Source organism: Salmo trutta, chromosome 6 (genome assembly GCF_901001165.1).
Source record: "Salmo trutta chromosome 6, fSalTru1.1, whole genome shotgun sequence".
In the NCBI taxonomy this organism is placed as follows: Eukaryota; Metazoa; Chordata; class Actinopteri; order Salmoniformes; family Salmonidae; genus Salmo; species Salmo trutta.
The window spans coordinates 43650568-43671715 of NC_042962.1; the positions used below are offsets into that span (position 1 = coordinate 43650568).

Here is a 21148-nt window from a genome sequence, read left to right on the forward strand (position 1 = left end):
AGAATCACACACACACACACACACACACACACACACACACACACACACACACACATGGTATAGCCCTAAGTATGGTAAGCCCACTAAGCTCTTACAACATAAAACTAAGGCTCAGCCGCTAACTGTTTATTGATGTTTTGCAAATAGTGATAGGATTTCTGTGTGATAGCACCCAGGGTTATTACACTCCATATATTATCATGTTTAACAATAAAACAAACCGAACCTAAATCAACGTACTATGTGGAGTTGATATTTCTCCGAATGGAAAAGGTTCTGTTTTCCAGAACATTTTGCTCCCGGCTTACAATATGTGTTTGTTTGTACTATTCATACTTAATAACCATGACCCTGGTACATACAGTACAGTATGTATGTTGGGATCTGCCTGGTTGCTGTAAGCCATAGGTTGTCAGAGAAAAATGTATTTAAATCCATATTCTCTGTAAGATGTTCATACCATCAAAGAATGGTTTGCCAACAAAACAAACCATGGATTTTGCGCTCAGAACCTATTAAATCCCTTTGTGTCATAGTATCCCTGTATAGTCCATAGTCACTAAAACCCAATGGCGACAGTACCCCATTACTTTTCTATTGATTGATTCAGTGCCTCAGTGCCCACACATGGATTCTGTCAGAAAAATAATGTCTCTCAATTTCTCCCTTACGTCCGATCCAGTGCAAGTGTTGGCCGGGATTTCGCTTGAAGAACGATGGCCAAACGTGTGTTGACATTGACGAATGTTCATCCAACTTCCCCTGTAGCCAGCTGTGCATCAACACATACGGATCTTACAAGTGTCTGTGTGCAGACGGTTACGAGGCGCCAGCTAAGAACTCACATAGCTGCAGGTCTCTCTCAGGTATACCTCTTTCTCTACCTCCATCATTTTCTCTTCTGTTATTTTTCTTGTTCTCTCTCTCTCTCTCTTCTTACCCATCTGTCCTTGTATCTGTGCCTCTGCTGCTTGAGGTACCTCTTTCGCCATTTTATCTTTTTTCGTCCTTTCCTTCTCTCTCTTCCTTCTTACCCATCTGCCCATGTGTCTGCTCCTCTGTCAGCCACCTTCCTCTTGATTTTTTTTTTTTCAATCAGGGACTTCCGGAAATCACAGGGGAATTACCTTGAATCGGAACGAGGGTTCTGATTAGTTAAAAGAGAACACCAGAAAATGTCTAAAGTAGAACTACTTGTTCTATCTCCATGGGAATGTACCTGTAGTGAGCCCAGTCAAATAATAGCCTGTGACAGTGATATATACTAGGGCTTGGAGCTAGGGAGCAACTCAGTGGTTGTATTAGACAGACACCTCCAGAGCCTCTGACTGTAACGTCACTGCCCCCGCGGTGGGATAATGAGACGACGCATTAAAAGTAATGACTTACGAGTAATGATGAGCTATCTCCGAGAGCATACTGCTACAGTCACCCCTGCATAATCATTTGTGACTCTTTAGGACCATCACTATCAAATGATTTTTTCAGACTTTATTGTTAGTCATTGTAGCCACTGTGTATTATAATTGCTGTATTTTCTTTTATCTTCTTGTATTTTCTTCAGCTGAAGAGCCCTTCCTGATTCTGGCCGACCATCATGACATCAGGAAAATAAGCACTGATGGATCCAATTATACTCCTCTAAAGCAGGTAAGACACACAAAGAGAAGTGTTCCTTTTTTGAACCAGCTCAATATTTAAGGATGGAGAAGGTTTCTTATGCACAGAATCATTTCATTGATCAACCTACTTGAGTACATTGAGTATATCCTTATACGGCCTGTGTGTCTCTCCCCAACCAACCATGCAAAGCAATTGCTCAATATGTTCTTTTTTGTGTAACAACAATACAACATGTCCCTGATGATTTTGTCCCACAGGGCCTCAGTAACATTATAGCAGTGGACTTTGACTACAGGAAGGAGTTGATTTACTGGATTGACTCGAGCTCTCCTGCTCTAACCCAACGGAGGATAAACAGAATGCGATTGAATGGGAGTGACCTGAAGGTACGGTAGAGCAGCAGCTTATACAGCAGGGCTGAGGTAAATTCCAATTGAAGTTTGTCAAATCAGGAAGTGAACAGAGATTCCAATTCAGTAATTGAAAAGGGGCATCTATTTCCAATGACTTCTCAAAAAACGGAAGAGGAAAAGCTGTTTATTTCAAAAGTTGTTGCGTTTTGTAATTTATTCGAATCACTTCCTGAATTGACCCTAACCGTGTTCTACATTAGCCTGAGGAAGGTGTGTAGCGAGAGAGTGTTCTAGTGGTGTTAGTGGTTAATGTATGGGCCCTGATGGAAGGATGCACTTTATCCATTTTCTCTCTCTCGCGCGCGCACTCTCGCTCTTTCTCTCGCTCTCTCTCTTTTTTTCATTTTTTTTTTCTCCCCCCACCGGGCAAGATTATACTGCTGGAGATGAGATGTTGAGGAGGTTTATATAAATCTATAATTGAACACCATGACTGTAGCGGTTTAAATGTGACTAAAGGTGACAGTCTTCCCTGGCTGAAGGTTGAGCCGAGACACATAAAACAATGGCATTTATTCTATATGAGGGTTTATGGCCACGTAGTGCCTAATGCATTCCATTATGTCATAAAATGTACAATATAGAATGTGAGTGTGTGGATAATTCCTTAGACACACAGCTTCTCCGTAAATCTTTGTTTTCATTATACCTTGGAAATACTTCATTGTTTTGGACCTAAACCACCTGCTAATAATGCACAGCGTTGTGTAGTTGATGGCTTACATGAGTATTAGATTATGGTGTTTGGCACAGAACAATGGCTGTTGGTTTAGGTTCAGCTGTATTTTATGAAATGTTTTGTTTTTGTCGTACAGTTCAAATAAAGTGTTACTGAACCCTGTTATGATCATGTTATGCACCATAGATACAGTACAGTACTGAATGTGCTTCCTTTTTTCTTTTTTGGGGGGGGTCAATTTTCCACTCCTAAAATCAGTGACATTGGCACACAGAGGAAGATGACTCAGTATGTCAAGGATACAGTATCATTGTGCTTGTATATGCTTGTGTTTGCTTCCTTGAACATGGCTGGTCTCCTATCATGGCTCCCCATTTAGCTTTCCAAAGGCCAGAGTCAGAGTCTGGGTGAAGTTAGAGTGCCAACAGAACCTGAGTACCTAAGGGTTCTCCCCTTGGCTCGTTGTCATTAATACACGGATAATGACTCATTATAGCTTTACTGTACCCAGGATCCCTCCCGTCTGATTCGTACTTTAGCTCACTGCTGCCAAAACACTTCAGAGTAGAGACCATTCCTGTAGTTATTAGACCAACGTAATCACTATAAAGGGCGATTATTAGAACTGTTGCAGTGCAGACCCATAGAAGGCTGTTCTAAATCTTAAGGGCTTTTTCACAATGTATCTTCTTAATTTGGGGTTAAAAATCACACCAGGGCTCGCTTACCCTCCATTCACACAATCAATTGTTAACCCTGGGGTAGCTGCACCCAACCGTCTGGAGTAGAATGCAAGGGCTCCACAAAACCGATTACGGTGATACTCTGATTCATCTTGAGTTGCTTTAAAGGCCCAGTGCAGTGGCAAACATGATTTTCCTGTGTCGGTAGCCATGAAGTTCTTTGAAAGGCTGGTCATGGCTCACATCAACAGCATCCTCCCTGATACCCTAGACCCACTCCAATTCGCATACTGCCCCAACAGATCCACAGATGACGCAATCTTAATCGCACTCCACACTGCCCTTTCCCACCTGGACAAAAGGAACACCTATGTGAGAGTGCTGTTCATTGACTACAGCTCAGTGTTCAACACCATTGTGTCCACAATGCTTATGACTAAGCTAAGGACTCTGGGACTAAACACCTCCCTCTGCAACTAGATCCTGGACTTCCTGACTGGCCGCCCCCAGGTGGTAAGGTTAGGCAACAACACATCTGCTACGCTGAACATTAACACTGGGGCCCCTCAGGGGTGTGTGCTTAGTCTCCTCCTGTACTCCCTGTTCACCCACGACTGCGTGGCCAAATGCAACTCCAACACCATCATTGTTTGCTGACAACACAACAGTAGTAGGCCTGATCACCGACAACGATGAGACAGCCAGGGAGGAGGTCAGAGACCTGGCAGTGTGGTGCCAGGACAACAAACTCTCCCTCAATGTGAGCAAGACAAAGGAGCTGATCGTGGACTACAGGAAAAGGCGGGCCGAACAGGCCCCCATTAACATCGACGGGGCTGTAGTGGAGCGGGTCAAGAGTTTCCAGTTCCTTGGTGTCCACATCACCAACAAACTATAATAGTCCAAACGCACCATGACAGTTGTGAAGAGGGCACGACAATGCCTATCCCCCCTCAGAAGACTGAAAAGATTCGGCATGGGTCCCCAGATCCTCAAAATGTTCTACAGCTGCACCAACAAGAGCATCCTGACCGGTTGCATCACCGCCTGGTATGGTAACTGCTCGGCATCTGACCGTAAGGCGCTACAGAGGGTAGTGCGTACGGCCCAGTACATCACTCGGGCCAAGCTTCCTGCCATCCAGGACCTATATACTAGGCAGTGTGAGAGGAAGGCCCAAAAAATTGTCAAAGACTCCAGTAACCCAAGTCATAGACTATTTTCTCTGCTACCGCACAGCAAGCGGTACCGGAGCTCCAAGTCTAGGATCAAAAGGCTCCTTAACAGCTTCTACCCCTGTCAGAGCTGTTTAAAAAGACTGCCAGACATTTCAGTCTGTTTTGGTTGGATGAAGATTTGGCCTGCCCGGTGACATCACCAGGCAGTAAATTGGTTAATAGACCAATAAATATATTTCCTAACTATCTGCCAATAACAGCTACTTTTCAGTTTTCCCCTCCCCACTCAGACAGCTCCCAGACAGTCCTAGCAAAATTATTGCTTGAGAAATTGCTCTTTGCTAAGTTTTGTTTTTGACAAATTTAATTGAAAACAATCACATTAAGGTACTTAATTGTTACCCAGAAATGATTTGACATTGAGATAAAAATGTCCCTAACTGCTTCCTCTCCTCTGACCCACAGGTAATCCACAGGATGTCTGCCCCCAGTGCTCTAGCCGTGGACTGGATAGGAAAGAACCTATACTGGTGTGACATAGTGAAGAAGAGTCTGGAGGTGTCCAAGGCTAACGGCCTCTATCCTGTGGTATTGGTCAGCACTGGTCTGGACAACCCTACTGACCTGGCTCTGGATGCAGACACTGGGCATGTACAACACTCCATCTTCTCCATCTGTCTCTACATCATGCTAGATTCTATATCTGTCACAGTTCTAATGAATGAATCCAGAATGAGATTTAGCCATGTCTGTTGAGAGAAACCACTCACAGTACCACAGACTGTCAAAATAAATACTAGCTAATCAGTATGTTACTGTGTAAGTGTAACTATGCTATTTTGTTTCTGAGGCAGCCAACTTTCTGCTCAGGCTTTGAAGTCTAGTACTCATTTTGATGTTGAATTTGATATCTCACATAAGCTACTCCATAATGGAAAGTAAACAGTTACATTTACATGATTTTTGTCATTTGGCAGACACTCTTATCCAGAGCAACTTACAGTTAGTGCATTAACCTTAAGATAGCAAAGTGAGACAGCCACAATTCACAGTTCCCATAGCCCAATTGACCAACAGAGTGGAGAAGTGTAGCCTAAGGTATCTAGCTGAAAACGGTGTCATTCCTCTGTAGTTATGTGTTCTGGATCGACAGTGGAGAGTATCCCCATATTGGGAGGATAGGTTTGGACGGCAGCAGCCGGACGGTGATCAGCGATACAGACATTTTCAGCCCTGCAGCTCTCAGCATCGACTACACAGCAAAAAGACTTTACTGGGCTGACTCGCATCATATTCTCTTCTCAAACATGGACGGTTCAGAAAGGCGCAAAGGTAAGTGACAGTGAATTGAGGATTGCCCTTGGTCTCTCTCTTGCTCTCTTGCTCTCTTGCTCTCTTGCTCTCTTGCTCTATTGCTGTCTGTCTGTCTGTCTGTCTGTCTGTCTGTCTGTCTGTCTGTCTGTCTGTCTGTCTGTCTGTCTGTCTGTCTGTCTGTCTGTCTGTCTGTCTGTCTGTCTGTCTGTCTGTCTGTCTGTCTGTCTGTCTGTCTGTCTGTCTGTCTGTCTGTCTGTCTGTCTGTCTGTCTGTCTGTCTGTCTGTCTGTCTGTCTGTCTGTCTGTCTGTCTGTCTGTCTGTCTGTCTGTCTGTCTGTCTGTCTGTCTGTCTGTCTGTCTGTCTGTCTGTCTGTCTGTCTGTCTGTCTGTCTGTCTGTCTGTCTGTCTGTCTGTCTGTCTGTCTGTCTGTCTGTCTGTCTGTCTGTCTGTCTGTATTTATTTATTTATTTATTTATTTTTCATTTAACCTTTATTTAACTAGGCAAGTCAGTTAAGAACAAATTCTTATTTACAATGACGGCCTACCAAAAGGCAAAAGGCCTCCTGCGGGGACGGGGACTGGGATTTAATTTTTTTTTTAAATAAACAATATATATAAATATAGGGCAAACACACATCATGACAAGAGAGACAACACACTACATAAAGAGAGACCTAAGACAACAACATAGCAAGGCAGCAACACATGACAACACAGCATGGTACCAACACAACATGACAACAACATGGTAGAAACACAACATGGTAGCAGCACATGGCACAAACATTATTGGGCACAGACAACAGCACAAAGGGCAAGAAGGCAGAGACAACAATACATCACGCAAAGCAGCCACAACTATCAGTAAGAGTGTCCATGATTGAGTCTTTGAATGAATAAAACTGTCCAGTTTGAGTGTTTGTTGCAGCTTGTTCCAGTCGCTAGCTGCAGCAAACTGAAAAAACGAGCGACCCAGGGATGTGTGTGCTTTCGGGACCTTTAACAGAATGTGACTGGCAGAACAGGTGTTGTATGTGGAGGATGAGGGCTGCAGTAGATATCTCAGATAGGGGGGAGTGAGGCCTAGGAGGGTTTTACAAATTAGCATCAACCAGTGGGTCCTGCGACAGGTATACAAAGATGACCAGTTTACAGAGGAGTATAGAGTGCAGTGATGTGTCCTATAAGTAGCATTGGTGGCAAATCTGATGGCCGAATGGTAAAGAACATCTAGCCGCTCGAGAGCACCCTTACCTGCTGATCTATAAATGATGCCTCCGTAATCTAGCATGGGAAGGATGGTCATCTGAATCAGGGTTAGTTCGGCAGCTGGGGTGAAAGGAGCTATTACGATAGAGGAAACCAAGACTCGATTTAACTTTAGCCTGCAGCTTTGATATGTGCTGAGAGAAGGACAGTGTACCATCGAGACATACTCCCAAGTACTTGTATGAGGTGACTACCTCAAGCTCTAAACCCTCAGAGGTAATAATCACACCTGTGGGGAGTGGGGCATTCTTCTTACGAAACCACATGACCTTTGTTTTGGAGGTGTTCAGAACAGGGTTAAGGGTAGAGAAAGCTTTTTGGACACTAAGAAAGCTTTGCTGTAGAGCATTTAAAACAATATCTGGGGAGGGGCCAGCTGAGTATAAGACTGTATCATCTGCTTATAAATGGATGAGAGAGCTTCCTACTGCCTGAGCTATGTTGTTGATGTAAATTGAAGAGCGTGGGGCCTAGGATTGAGCCTTGGTGACAGGCAGTGGCTGAGACAACAGATTTTCTGACTTTATAAACTGCACTCTTTGAGAGAGGTAGTTGGCAAACCAGGCCAAAGACCCCTCAGAGACATCAATACTCCTTAGCCAGCACACAAGAATGGAATGGTCTACCGTATTGGCTCGGCTATGCATGCCTCTCCCTAATGTCAATATGCCTTGTCCATTGCTGTTTTGGTTAGTGATTATTGTCTTATTTCACTGTATACCCTCCAGCCATGCTCAATATGCCTCAGCTAACCCTTTTGTCCCACCTCCCACACATGCGGTGACCTCATCTGGTTTAACTGATGTCTCTAGAGACAATACCCCTCTCATTGTCACTCGATGCCTAGGTTTACCTCCACTGTACTCACATCCTACCATACCTTTGTCTGTACATTATGCATTGAATCTATTCTACCGCGCCCAGAAACCTGCTCCTTTTACTCTCAGTTCCAAACGCACTAGATGACCAGTCCTTATAGCCTTTAGCCGTACCCGTATCCTACTCCTCCTCTGCTCCTCTGGTAATGTAGAGGTGAATCCAGGCCCTGCAGCGCCTAGCTCCTCTCCCATTCCCCAGGCGCTCTCATTTGTTGACTTCTGTAACCATAAAAGCCTTGGTTTCATGCATGTTAACATTAGAAGCCTCCTCCCTAAGTTTGTTTTATTCACTGCTTTAGCACACTCTGCCAACCCGGATGTCCTAGTCGTGTCTGAATCCTGGATTAGGAAGGCCACCAAAAACCCTGAAATTTCCATCCTTAACTATAACATTTTCCGACAAGATAGAACTCCCGAAGGGGGCGGAGTTGCAATCTACTGCAGAGATAGCCTGCAGAGTTCTGTCTTACTATCCAGGTCTGTTCCCAAACAATTTGAGCTTCTACTTTTAAAAATCCACCTTTCCAGAAATAAGTCTCTCACCATTGCCGCTTGATATAAACCACCTTCTGCCCCCAGCTGTGCCCTGGATACCATATGTGAATTGATTGCCCACCATCTATCTTCAGAGCTTGTGCTGTTAGGTGACCTAAACTGGAACATGCTTAACACCCGGCCATCCTACAATCTAAGCTTGATGCCCTCAGTCTTACACAAATTATCAATGAACCTACCAGGTACAACCCCAAATCCATAAACACAGGCACTCTCATAGATATCATCCTAACCAACCTGCCCTCCAAATACACCTCTGCTGTCTTCAACCAGGATCTCAACGATCACTGCCTCATTGCTTGCGTTTGTAATGGGTCTGCGGTCAAACGACCACCTCTCATCACTGTCAGAATAAGAATAAGAGCACCTCCTCCCAGCTGCCCACTGCACTGATTCTAGGAAACACTGTCACCACCGATAAATCCATGATAATTGAGAATTTCAATAAGCATTTTTCTACGGCTGGCCATGCTTTCCACCTGGCCACCCTTACCATGGTCAACAGCCCTGCACCCCCCACAGCAACTTGCCCAAGCCTCCCCCATTTCTCCTTCACCCAATTCCAGATAGCTGATGTTCTGAAAGAGCTGCAAAATCTGGACCCCTACAAATCAGCAGGACTAGACAATCTGGACCCTCTCTTTCTAAAATTATCAGCCAGAATTGTTGCAACCCCTATTACTAGCCTGCTCAACCTTTCTTTTGTATCTTCTGATATCCCCAAAGATTGGAAAGCTGCCGTGGTCATCCCCCTTTTCGAAGACCCAAACTGCTACAGACCTATATCTATCCTACCCTGCCTTTCTAAGGTCTTCGAAAGCCAAGTTAACAAACAGATCACCGACCATTTAGAATCCCACTGTCACAGGATCCAACGAAAGTGGCGCCCCTCCTCGGTCGGGCGGCGCTCGGCGGTCGTCGTCGCCGGCCTATTAGCTGCCACCGATTGTTGTTTCTGTGTCTTTTAGTTTTGTCTGTCTGTTCCGCACCTGTTTTGTGTCTGTCATTAGTGGGGGCTTATTTAATGTGTGTTTTCAGTTGGGATTTTGTGCGGTATTGTTTATTGTCCACTCAGAACGGTGGGAGGTATTTTGTGTACGTTGTGTTTTCCGACAGTTTTGTCAAAGGATTTACCGGGCTGCGCTCCTTGCCTTTTGTGCCGTGGAATATATACTTTTTTTGTGTTTTATGGGAAAGTGTTTCTCCCAGGCAAACTTTGTGTAGCGCCCTGTGCTTTTCGGCCTTTGTGTTCATTAAAAGACACTCACCTCCAGCAACTCTGTCTCCTGCATCTGATTCCGCCTCTACACCAGTCCAAATCAGTCGTGACACCCACTGTACCTTCTCCGCTATGCAATCTGGTTTCCGAACTGGTCATGGGTGCACCTCAGCCACGCTCAAGGTCCTAAACGATATCATAACCTCCATTGATAAGAGACAATACTGTGCAACTGTATTCATAGACCTGGCCAAGGCTTTCAGCTCTGTCAATCACCACATTCTTATCGGCAGACTCGACAGCCTTGGTTTCTCAAATGACTGCCGCAACTGGTTCACCTACTACTTCTCTGACAGAGTTTAGTGTGTCAAATCATAGGGCCTGTTGTCCAAACCTCTGGCAGTCTCTATGGGGGCGCCACAGGGTTCAATTCTCGGGCCGACTATCTTCTCTGTATACATCAAGGATGTCGCTCTTGCTGCTGGTGATTCTCTGATCCACCTCTATGCAGACGATACCATTCTGTATACTTCTGGCCCTTCTTTGGACACTGTGTTAACTAATCTCCAGACGAGCTTCAATGCAATACAACTGTCTTTCCATGGCCTCCAACTGCTCTTAAATGCAAGTAAAACTAAATGCATGCTCTTCAAACGATTGCTACCAGCACCTGCCCGCCCGTCCAGCATCACTACTCTGGATGGTTCTGAATTAGAATATGTGGACATCTACAAATACCTAGGTGTCTGGTTAGACTGTAAGCTCTCCGTCCAGACTCACATTAAGCATCTCAAATCCAAAATTAAATCTACAATCGGCTTCCTATTTCACAACAAAGCATCCTTCACTCATGCTGCCAAACATACCCTAATAAAACTGACTATCCTACCGATCCTTGACTTCGGCGGTGTAATTTACAAAATAGCCTCCAACACTCTACTCAGCAAATTGGATGCAGTGCCATCTTTTTTGTCACCAAAGCCCCATACACTACCCACCACTGCAACCTGTATGCTCTCGTTGGCTGGCCCAAACACACTGGCTCCAGGTCATCTATAAGTCTTTGCTAGGTAAAGCCCCGCCTTATCTCAGCTCACTGGTCACCATAGCAGCACCCACCCATAGCAAGCGCTCCAGCAGGTATACTTCACTGGTCACCCCCAAAGCCAATTACTCCTTTGGCTGCCTTTGCTTCCAGTTCTCTACTGTCAATGACTGGAACGGATTGCAAAAATCACTGAAGCTGGAGACTCATATCTCCCTCACTAGCTTTAAGCACCAGCTGTCAGAGCAGCTCACAGATCACTGCACCTGTACATAGCCCATCTGTAAATATCCCATCCAACTACCTCATCCCCATACAGTTATTTATTTTATTGTTGCTCCTTTGCTCCCCAGTATCTCTACTTGCACATTCATCTTCTGCACATCTATCACTCCGGTGTTTAATTGCTAAATATTAATTATTTCACCACTATGGCCTATTTATTCCCTTACCTCCCTTATCTTACCTCATTTGCACACACTGTATATATACTTTTTTCTATTGTGTTATTGACTGTATGTTTTGTTTATTCCATCTGTAACTCTGTGTTGTTGTTTGTGTTGCACTGCTTTGCTTTATCTTGGCCAGGTCGCATTTGTAAATTAGAACTTGTTCTCAACTAGCCTACCTGGTTAAATAAAAATGTTAAAATGTAAAAATGAAAAGCTTTAGCCAAGTCAATAAAAATAGCAGCACAACATTGCTTAGAATCAAGGGCAATGGTGACTTCATTGAGGACCTTAAAGGTAGCAGTGACACATCCATAACCTGAGCGGAAACCAGATTGCATACCAGAGAGAATACTATAGACATCAAGAAAGCCAGTCAGTTGATTATTGACAAGTTTTTCCAACACTTTTGATAAACAGGGCAAAATAGAAATAGGCCTGTAACAGTTAGGATCAGCTTGATCTCCCCCTTTAAAAGAAAGACGAACCGTGGCTGCCTTCCAAGCAATGGGAACCTCCCCAGAAAGGATGATATGGGCAGCAACCTTAAAGAAGAAAGGGTCTAAACCATCTGACCCAGATGTTTTTTGGGGGTCGAGTTTCAGGAGCTCCATTAGCACCTCGGACTCAGTGACCGCCTGCAGGGAGAAACTTTGTTGCAGGGCAGGGGACAAAGTGGGAGAAGCATCGGTTAGTCGCATTAGAAGAGGTGGGAGATGAGGAAATGTTGGACGAGCAAGGAGGCATGGCTGAGTCAAATAAAAATCCTGACTTAATGAAGTGGTGGTTAATAAAGAGCTCAGCCATGTGCTTTTTGTCAGTAACAACCACATCATCAACTTTAACCTGTTAGGGACAGACGTTCCGCTAGCGTCACAAAAACCAAAACCACAGCTAAATGCAGCACTAACCTTTGATGATCTTCATCAGATGACACTCCTAGGACATTATGTTATACAATACATGCATGTTTTGTTCAATCAAGTTCATATTTACATCAAAAACCAGCTTTTTACATTAGCATGTGATGCTCAGAACTAGCATACCCACCGCAAACTTCCGGTGAATTTACTAAATTACTCACGATAACGTTCACAAAATACATAACAATTATTTTAAGAATTATAGATACAGAACTCCTTTATGCAATCGCGGTGTCCGATTTTTAAAATAGCTTTTCGGTGAAAGCACATTTTGCAATATTCTGAGTACATAGCCCGGCCATCGCGGCTAGCTATTTTGACACCCACCAAGTTTGGCCCTCACCAAACTCAAATTGGATTACCTTTGCTGTTCTTCATCAGAATCCACTCCCAGGACTTCTACTTCAACAACAAATGTTGTTTTGGTTCGAAATAATCCATAGTTATATTGAAATAGCTTCGTTTTGTTCATGCGTTCAGGTAACTATCCGAAGGGTGACGCGCCGGCGCATTTCGTGACAAGAAATTTCAAAATATTCCATAACTGTACTTCGAAGCATGTCAAACGCTGTTTAAAATAAATTTGTATGCGATTTTTCTCGTAAAATAGCGATAATATTCTAACCGGGCGACGTTGTATTCATTCAAACACTGAAAGTAAAACATGGAGTCGTCTCATGCACGCGCGCTCCAGTGTCATTGTTCTCAGAAGGACCACTCACAAAAACCCCTGCTGTTTTTCGCCCAGAGACTGGAGAGCTCTCATTCCACTTTCTGGCGCCTTCTGAGAGCCAATGAAAGCCTTAGAAAATGTCACGTTACAGCAGAGATCCTGTATTTTTGATAGAGATGCCCTAGAAGGAGAACAAATTGTCAGACAGGGCACTTCCTGTATAGAATCTTCTCAGGTTTTGGCCTGCCATATGAGTTCTGTTATACTCACAGACACCATTCAAACAGTTTTAGAAACTTTTGTGTTTTCTATCCAAATCTAATAATTATATGCATATTCTAGTTTCTGGGCAGGAGTAGTAACCAGATTAAATCGGGTACGTTTTTTATCCGGCTGTGAAAATACTGCCCCCTATCCCTAACAGACATGGGCAGCTGTGAGGAGGAGGGTTTATTCTCCAGGTCTTTAACCATTTTCCAGAACTTCTTGGGGTTAGACCCACAGAGAGAGAACTGCTCCTTAAAGTAACTAACTTTGGCCTTCCGGATAGCCTGAGTGCACTTATTTCTCATTTGCCTGAACGAGAGCCAGTCAGCCTGAGTATGCGTGTGCCGAGCATTTCGCCAAATGCAGTTCTTGAGGTGGAGTAACTCTTCAAGACCACGGTCGAACCAGGGGCTGAACTTGATTTTAATTCCACTTTTCTTTATGGGGGCGTGTTTGTTAACAATACCACTGAAAATATAAAAAAAGTCCAAGCTGATTCTATACCATTTTACATTGTATCTATCTCTCTCTCTCAACTCTCAAAATGTGATGGCTCAATTGGCTTTGTAAATAATGGTTTGTGCAGATTTCAGGTCAGTTTGTCATTGATTGTACTTTTTCAGACTTTAGATAAAAGCCTTGACTTTACTGTGAAAACATTTGTTTGTGATTGATTCAACACCAAAGAAGCTGAGTGTGAGCCAAGGCATTATTATGCCTGTTCCATGCACTTCAAAACAAGGTGTTAATTGAAATGAGTCTCTGTCCATCTCTGGCATTCAACCTGTGAGAAATGAGAAAATGTTTTTCTCACCTTTTTTATTAATTTGGTCTAACACAATTTTCCCCGAAGTACTATTTGGTTCACAAACAAAACATTATGTTATTAAACGAGGCTTGAAGTGAAGTTGTCACGCCCTGACCAGGTGAACTCTGCTATTTTGGTCAGGGTGTGGCATTTCTATGGTTTATTTTCTATGTTTTGGTTATAGCCTTTCTTTGTGTTTTATTTCTATGTTGGGCTCGGGGTGATTTCCCAATCAGACAGCTGTCGCTTGTTATGTCTGATTGGGAATCACATTTAAGTTCCTTTTCCCCCACGATGTTTGTGGGTTGTTGCCTCTTTTGTTTGAGCAAGTTAACGGTTCGTCTATTCTTTGTCTGGTTTGGTAACGTGTTTATTTGTGTCTAAATAAACATGTGTTCGCTCCCAGCTGCGTTTTGGTCCGCTTCCTTATCACCCGACGACGAGCGTTACAGAAGTCATACATTCTCAACGTATTTTTATTGTTAATTTAATTTCAGTTTTTTGTCTTAAACAGCCAGTTTGTGATTAGCTGTAATACTTATTATAGTATACTCCTTTCTCTACTAAGCCATGCTGGCAGACAGACAGTTCATTTAGTCATGTCTTTACTCCCATTTACCTGCAATAAAACACCCCCGAGCCTGGCAGCTTGTCACAGCAATTACTCAGGACGAGCTGTGTACACGCCTGCATGTGTGTGCGTTCACGCGTACGTGTGTGTGAGATCTGGCTGTGTTCCAGACTCTGATTAATCAGTGTGTATTCCATTCCAGTGCCTAGTCAAGACATCCGGGAGGTGACAGGGCTGACTCTGTTTGAGGATGTCATCTATTGGACGGATGAGAAGTCCAAGTCACTGAACCGGGCCCACAAGACCTCCGGGGCTCAGGGAACAGAGCTGCTCAGATACTGGAGAGCCATCCACAACATCAAGGTGTACCACCCTCTCCGCCAGCCTGACGGTAATTATCTATGACTCTGTGTGTGTGTGTCTGCATGACTTCGAGAGAGAAAGAGAGAGAGAAAGGTGTTTCTTTTTAATTGTAATGAGGAAATGTGCCCTCAGACTAATGATGCTGACAGCAGAGTGGAGGGGAAAGGGCTCTAGCTGAGGATGTTGGTTTTAGCCTCCATCTTCCTCTCTCCGCCGCAGTGCCCAAACACCAGTGTCAGGTGACCAACGGAGGCTGCAGCCACCTGTGTCTGCTCTCCCCCGGGGGAGGTTACAGGTGTGCCTGCCCCACCCACTTTTACCTGGCTGCAGACAACAAGACCTGCATGTCCAACTGCACAGCCAGCCAGGTCAGTGGCCACTTTTCTCCTACTGCTTACAAAATAGTTGACATAGTCATTTAGCAGACGCTGTTATCCAGAGTGACTTACAGTTAGTGAATTCATGTCTTTCCTTAGTAATAATTGGAGGAGTGCTTATATTTGACCTGTTACACACTTGCTTATCCCAACTCCCCCTGAGACACCCATAGGGAGTGGGGTCACGGCCAGGGTCACCATTATCCACCGCCCCTGGATCAATTGGGTTAAGTGCCTTGCTCAAGGTCACAGCGGCAGATTTTTCACCTTGTTGGCTTCGGAATTCAAACCAACGACCTTTTGTTTACTTGCCCATTACTCTAACCTCGAAGGCTACTGTATCTGCCACCCAATAAAGCAGGTAGCAGCTAAGTCCGTGCTAGTTGGAGGGGGGGTGGTGCTGTGGGATAATTCAACATACATTTTTAAGAGGTACTTTTTATTTTTGGAAGATGGGCAGGGACGATCAGGGGCTCTGATATTAGTATTTGTAGTTTCAAGTAAGGTACTTTAGTGTCCCAAAATCTTCCTGAATGATGACGACGATGATGATGATGATGATGACGATGTTGAAGATGATGGTGATGATATCTGAAGCTTTCTGCTGTTGTTGTGTCCTACAGTTCCGCTGTGGGACAGATGAGTGCATCCCCTTCTGGTGGAAGTGTGACACGGTGGATGACTGTGGGGACGGGTCGGACGAGCCTCCAGACTGCCGTGAGTCACCATCAACACACACACACACATACACTTGACAAGGTCCCATGAGGGCTTGTAACATTTTCTGTACACACCAATTCACAATTACTCAATCAATTCACAGCCCCCTAGTGGAGCAGGACTCTAACTGCACAGTACAGAACAGAAAATGTTACAAAGATTCTCTATCCATAAAATGAAGTGAGATCAAACCCCTTTTCACATAGAATTTAAATATTATTTTGAAATAAACAGTAAATGTAAAAACAAAAAGCAATATGCACCATAAAAGTATTTAACAAATAGAAAATTAATCTTGATATGTAATACCCCTGTCTGTTAGCTTTATGTACTCTTGTTTGTATATTTATGTTTTTTGTATTTGTTGTGTTTATAATTTTTTTTTTAAATAATACAAATAAAATGATAGTATTTTTTTATAAATAAATAAGAAAATGTTACAACCCTTTTTCCTGGTCTTGTTTACTAGCTGTGTTTCTATAAAGTCGCTGCAATATGTGTGTGTGTGTGTGTGTGTGTGTGTGTGTGTGTGTGTGTGTGTGTGTGTGTGTGTATGTGTGTTTCTGTTCTTTCCTCACAGCTGAGTTTAAATGCCAGCCAGGGAGGTTCCAGTGTGGGACTGGTCTCTGTGCTCTGCCTCCGTTTATCTGTGATGGGGAGAACGACTGTGGGGACAATTCTGATGAAGCCAACTGTGGTAAAGACCTTTTATCATATTATACACATTTCTTCACATTTCTGGTCATTATTGTAAAAGACAATGCATACTCATTAATTACCTGGTTAAATAAAGGAAATAAATATGACACTATCCATCCTATTCTGAATCCGCCCAAATGTTTCCCACAACTAACAAAAACTACATTGTAGACTACCTTGGCTAAGGCTAACACCTTTGTTCATACTATCTACAGAATCCTACATCTGTCTATCTGGACAGTTCAAATGCAGGAAGCGTCAGAAGTGCATCCCACTGAACCTGCGCTGTAACGGACAGGACGACTGTGGAGACGGAGAGGACGAGACAGACTGCCGTAAGAGTCAAATAATCTGTAGATGGATCTCTATAGATACGGTCTTAAAGAGCAGGCTGACTATGTGATGAAAGTTTGCCAACTCTGTACTTTTTATCAGGGGATTTCAATTTCACTTGGCCATGAAAAATGAGCTTGCGCAAGACATAGATAATGAAGTATTGAAAAGACTTTAGTTGTTAGCACTCTGTTCATTTCTTTTGCGGGAGAGATAACCCTTTTGATGAATGACAAAAGAAAAGAAAGGAACAGTCGAGAGATACTCAGACCCTGAACAGACAGACTCTGTGACTTCCCCTCTGATTTTTAAGTCTTGGTCAATGATTCACCCTGCTAACAATTCTTTTTGGATTATAGAAAGCCCCCAGCCTTCTATGCTCATACTACCATACCTGGTTAATTCTGCTCAGAGACACAAGGAAGGTCCATTATTAATAAAAGCCACATATCCTTGTTATAACAAGAAAAGTATGTTTCTTTTTAGTTGACCTAGTTTGACTTCGCTGTGGAGTTTGATTGGAGTTTCATCCCCTGCTTGTTATCCCTCTAGCTTGACATTTTAAAGTTCTGAACTTCTGGATGCTTCTTTCGCTTGTCTGAAATGTACAGTACCAGGTAAAGGTTGAGACAATTCCTCGTGTGTGAGAGAGACAGAAAGAGGGTCTTAATAAGTACCTGTAATCACACCTGTCTGCTTGTCATCATGAATCAAAGTGACAGCTCTAGATACACTGGAGCAAGGTCTTAAGACACACACGCATACACACCATCCACGAACACCTTATTATATCACAGTGGTGGGTTAACGACTCGTCTCACAGCTCCAGCCCTAGAAGCAGTCTAATCTCCCTCCCTGCACCCCCTGAGCCCCTGTCTCTGGCTGCAGTCACATCCAGCCCCAGCCTGGCTCAGTGGTTGAGCTGTGTTGCCCTGAGGCCACTGGGAACAGAGTGGGAACAGAGAGGAAGACACTGGTAATTGCACCAGCAGGGGGTTGAGCCATGCTGGCAGGCTGGAGGGAGGGAGGGGAAGGATGGGGAGGCTGGAGGAATGTACAGCACCAGGTAAAGTGTGTCTCTGTGGGCTCTATTTTAACAAACCTAACACAAGTGTAAATCTAAGCGCTGGCGGTAGAGCTGTAGGTTGGGTGGTGTGTCAGAAATATTTGTTGCTATTTTCACAACCAGATTTATGGGCGCAGTAGCTGGCGGTGGCGCAGAAGGGCTGGGTTTTGATTAATAAACAAGTTGAACGTGTATCGAGGCTTGACCTCTCACTGGCCAATCAGAACATGCTCCATGGCTAAATATGTGGTTGCTTCAAGTTGTCAAGAGCTTGGGATTATAAGGTTCTATCTGCAAAAATATGATTCTGCAATGATTGGCATTAGAATTCCGAACCCGGCGTAAGTTCTTAAGGACACACCTAAAATATTTCCACCCCTCCCACCTTAGCGCAAACCAGCTGACATTAGACAGGTAAAACGGACAAACCTGGCGTTAGGGCAGGAAAATGGCAGTTTTTATATGACGAAATTATGCTAACTAACGTGCGTTTGACACTTGCGCCTCCTTACCGCCAGCCGAAAATAGAGCACCGTGTGTGTTTGCGTGCGCGCGTATGAGCGGCAGAGAGATACAGAGAGGGTATTCCAGGAGCTGCGTCTCACCCAGGGTGCAGATTAGGGCAGACAGAAGGTGGTTTAGCCTGCGTCTGAGGGGATGTCTTTCTGAGACTGAGGGAGGTTTAACCAGGGCTAATCATGCTGGGAGGGCTGAGGGTTTAGAAATGCAGCTGGAGCTCTAACCACCTCCATCCCCCTCCTGCTGGGAAAGAGGAAGCTGTGCTCTGGGTGTCAAGGTACTGTGGCATAAGGAGGGTGTAGAGGAAAAATGAATTTTACTTTCTCTATTGCTCCACACCCTAGTTTTGTATGCTATATATAAAATGATTTGTGTGAATTTGATGTAACTACAGTAAATGTGTATTGCTATTGTTTTGGTAATGTCTTCATCATTTTGGTACCTTCAGTTGCATTAGCCGTCAAGTTTGGCAATTTTAGAACTGGCCATCATTGTATAGCACTTGACGACGTCTCTTTTCGTCTTTATCCTTCCTGTTTATCTCCTGTGCCCTCGGTCGCCATCCCCAGCTGAGAGTACCTGTTCTGCCAACCAGTTCCAGTGTAAGACCTCCATGCACTGTATCTCAGCCCTGTGGGTGTGTGACGAGGACCCCGACTGCGCCGATGGATCGGACGAGGCCAACTGTGGCGAGTTCTACTATTCTATTCCGATTCTATGCTATTGTACCTTCAGAAAGTATTCACACACCCCTTTGACTTTTTCCACGTTTTGTTGCGTTACAGCCTGAATTTAAAATGGTTTAAATTCTGATTTTGTGTAAATGGCCTACACACAATACCCCATAATGTCAAAGTGGAATTATGTTTTTTGAAATGTTTACAAATTAATAAAAAAAAAATGAAAAGCTTTAGTCATTAAGTATTAAACCCCTTTGTTATGGCAAGTCTAAATAAGTTCAGGAGTAAAGATTTGCTTAACATGCCACATAAGTTGCATGGACTCACTCTCTGTGCAATAATAGTGTTTAACATGATTTCTGAATAACTACCTCATCTCTGTACCCCACGAATACAATTATCTGTAAGGTTCCGCAGTGAATTTCAAACACAGATTCAACCACAAAGACCAGGGAGGTTTTCCAATAGCTCACAAAGAAGGATACCTATGGGCAAAATAAATAAAACAAGCGGACATTGAATATAGTTATTAATTACACTTTGGATGTATCAATACAACCAGTCACTACATAGATATAGGCATCCTTCCTAACTCAGTTGCCGGAGAGGAATGAAAGCACTCAGGGATTTCACCATGACGCCAATGGTAACTTTAAAACAGTTACAGAATGTAATGGCTGTGATAGGAGAAAACTGAGGATGGGTTAACAGCATTAATCTAAATGACGGAGTGAAAAGACGGAAAATATTCCAAAACATTCATCCTCTTTGCAATAAGGCAGTTAAGTTATACTGCATAAAATGTGGAAAATAAATTAACTTCATGTGCTGAATACAAAGCGTTATGTTTTGGGCAAATGTCACGGCTGGCTACGAGAGAGCCTGGGCTTGAACCCAGAATCTCTGGGCTCGAACCCAGAATCTCAATGCAGTGCCTTAGACCACTGCGCCACCCGGGAGGCCTACTGTAGCCGTTTTTGATCTCTATGGAATGGCCGACTCTAAAGGGACAGTTGTATCTCGACTTTGTGTCTCATTGTACTATATGCAAGCTTTGAGCAGCTAAACGCAAATGTGTCGACTTAAATTGAATGTGATAGATCACGTTATGCAGACATCAGCTGACATTTTTTACTGGTGACCACCTCATTATTGCTGACTGGTCTTTGATATGCTCATAAAGCACTTGTTAATATGGCCAGCTCCAGAGATTAGCTGGAGGAGGTTAAGTCATTTTACTGGCTCTTCCTCTCATCAAATGGACTGCTAGGGCTTGACCTTGGCATTTCCACTGCTGCCTGTGCATTTAATGGTGACATTTCGGGGGATCGAGGGGATGACAGTTAGGTCTCTCTATGATTTGAGTCGTTCTCTCTGGTTTTCAGTCAGTGTTTAAAACAAATTATTTTCTCTATGGGTCATATTTAAAGGTTTCTTCTCTTACCGATGATAACCTGACAGATATTAAGCATGAGAGGAGACGTACACACTTACAGAACATATTGTATACACCCACTGGCTTTGACTTACCTTAATCGACGAGAAGCAACAACATAGAGTTCTGGAATTCCCAGCATCGTATTTTTCTTTCTTAATTCTAGAATGTGATAGAAATCTTTCAGGCATGGAAGGAATGGATTTAGTATTCAACTGCCGCAGTGTGCTCAGGTCAAGTTTGAATTCTGTTAATGTCATACTAAGTCTGGGAATTAGCTCTCAAACATGGTACTGTGTAATTGTCAATTAAAAATGCATTATGTATTTATCTATTCTCCCCATAGTTGGATTAAAAATCTGACAGGGAGATGAGAGGAAATCACATTGCTGATTTTACAGTGTTGGGA

At 43.6% G+C, this 21148-nt stretch overlaps 1 protein-coding gene across 5 annotated transcripts in view; it reads left to right on the forward strand.

Annotated features, from left to right (window-relative positions):
• The window catches only part of LOC115195967 (low-density lipoprotein receptor-related protein 1B-like), a 196818-nt gene that overhangs the window by 139059 nt on the left and 36611 nt on the right, over positions 1-21148 (forward strand). For all 5 annotated transcript variants that reach the window (XM_029756356.1, XM_029756360.1, XM_029756358.1 and 2 more), the window contains exons 56-66: positions 683-866; positions 1565-1650; positions 1881-2009; positions 5042-5223; positions 5709-5908; positions 14750-14938; positions 15130-15278; positions 15911-16004; positions 16588-16704; positions 16922-17041; positions 19194-19313. In XM_029756356.1, coding sequence (XP_029612216.1) covers positions 683-866; positions 1565-1650; positions 1881-2009; positions 5042-5223; positions 5709-5908; positions 14750-14938; positions 15130-15278; positions 15911-16004; positions 16588-16704; positions 16922-17041; positions 19194-19313 — 1570 coding nt within the window. The remainder of the gene's footprint in view (positions 1-682; positions 867-1564; positions 1651-1880; positions 2010-5041; positions 5224-5708; positions 5909-14749; positions 14939-15129; positions 15279-15910; positions 16005-16587; positions 16705-16921; positions 17042-19193; positions 19314-21148) is intronic.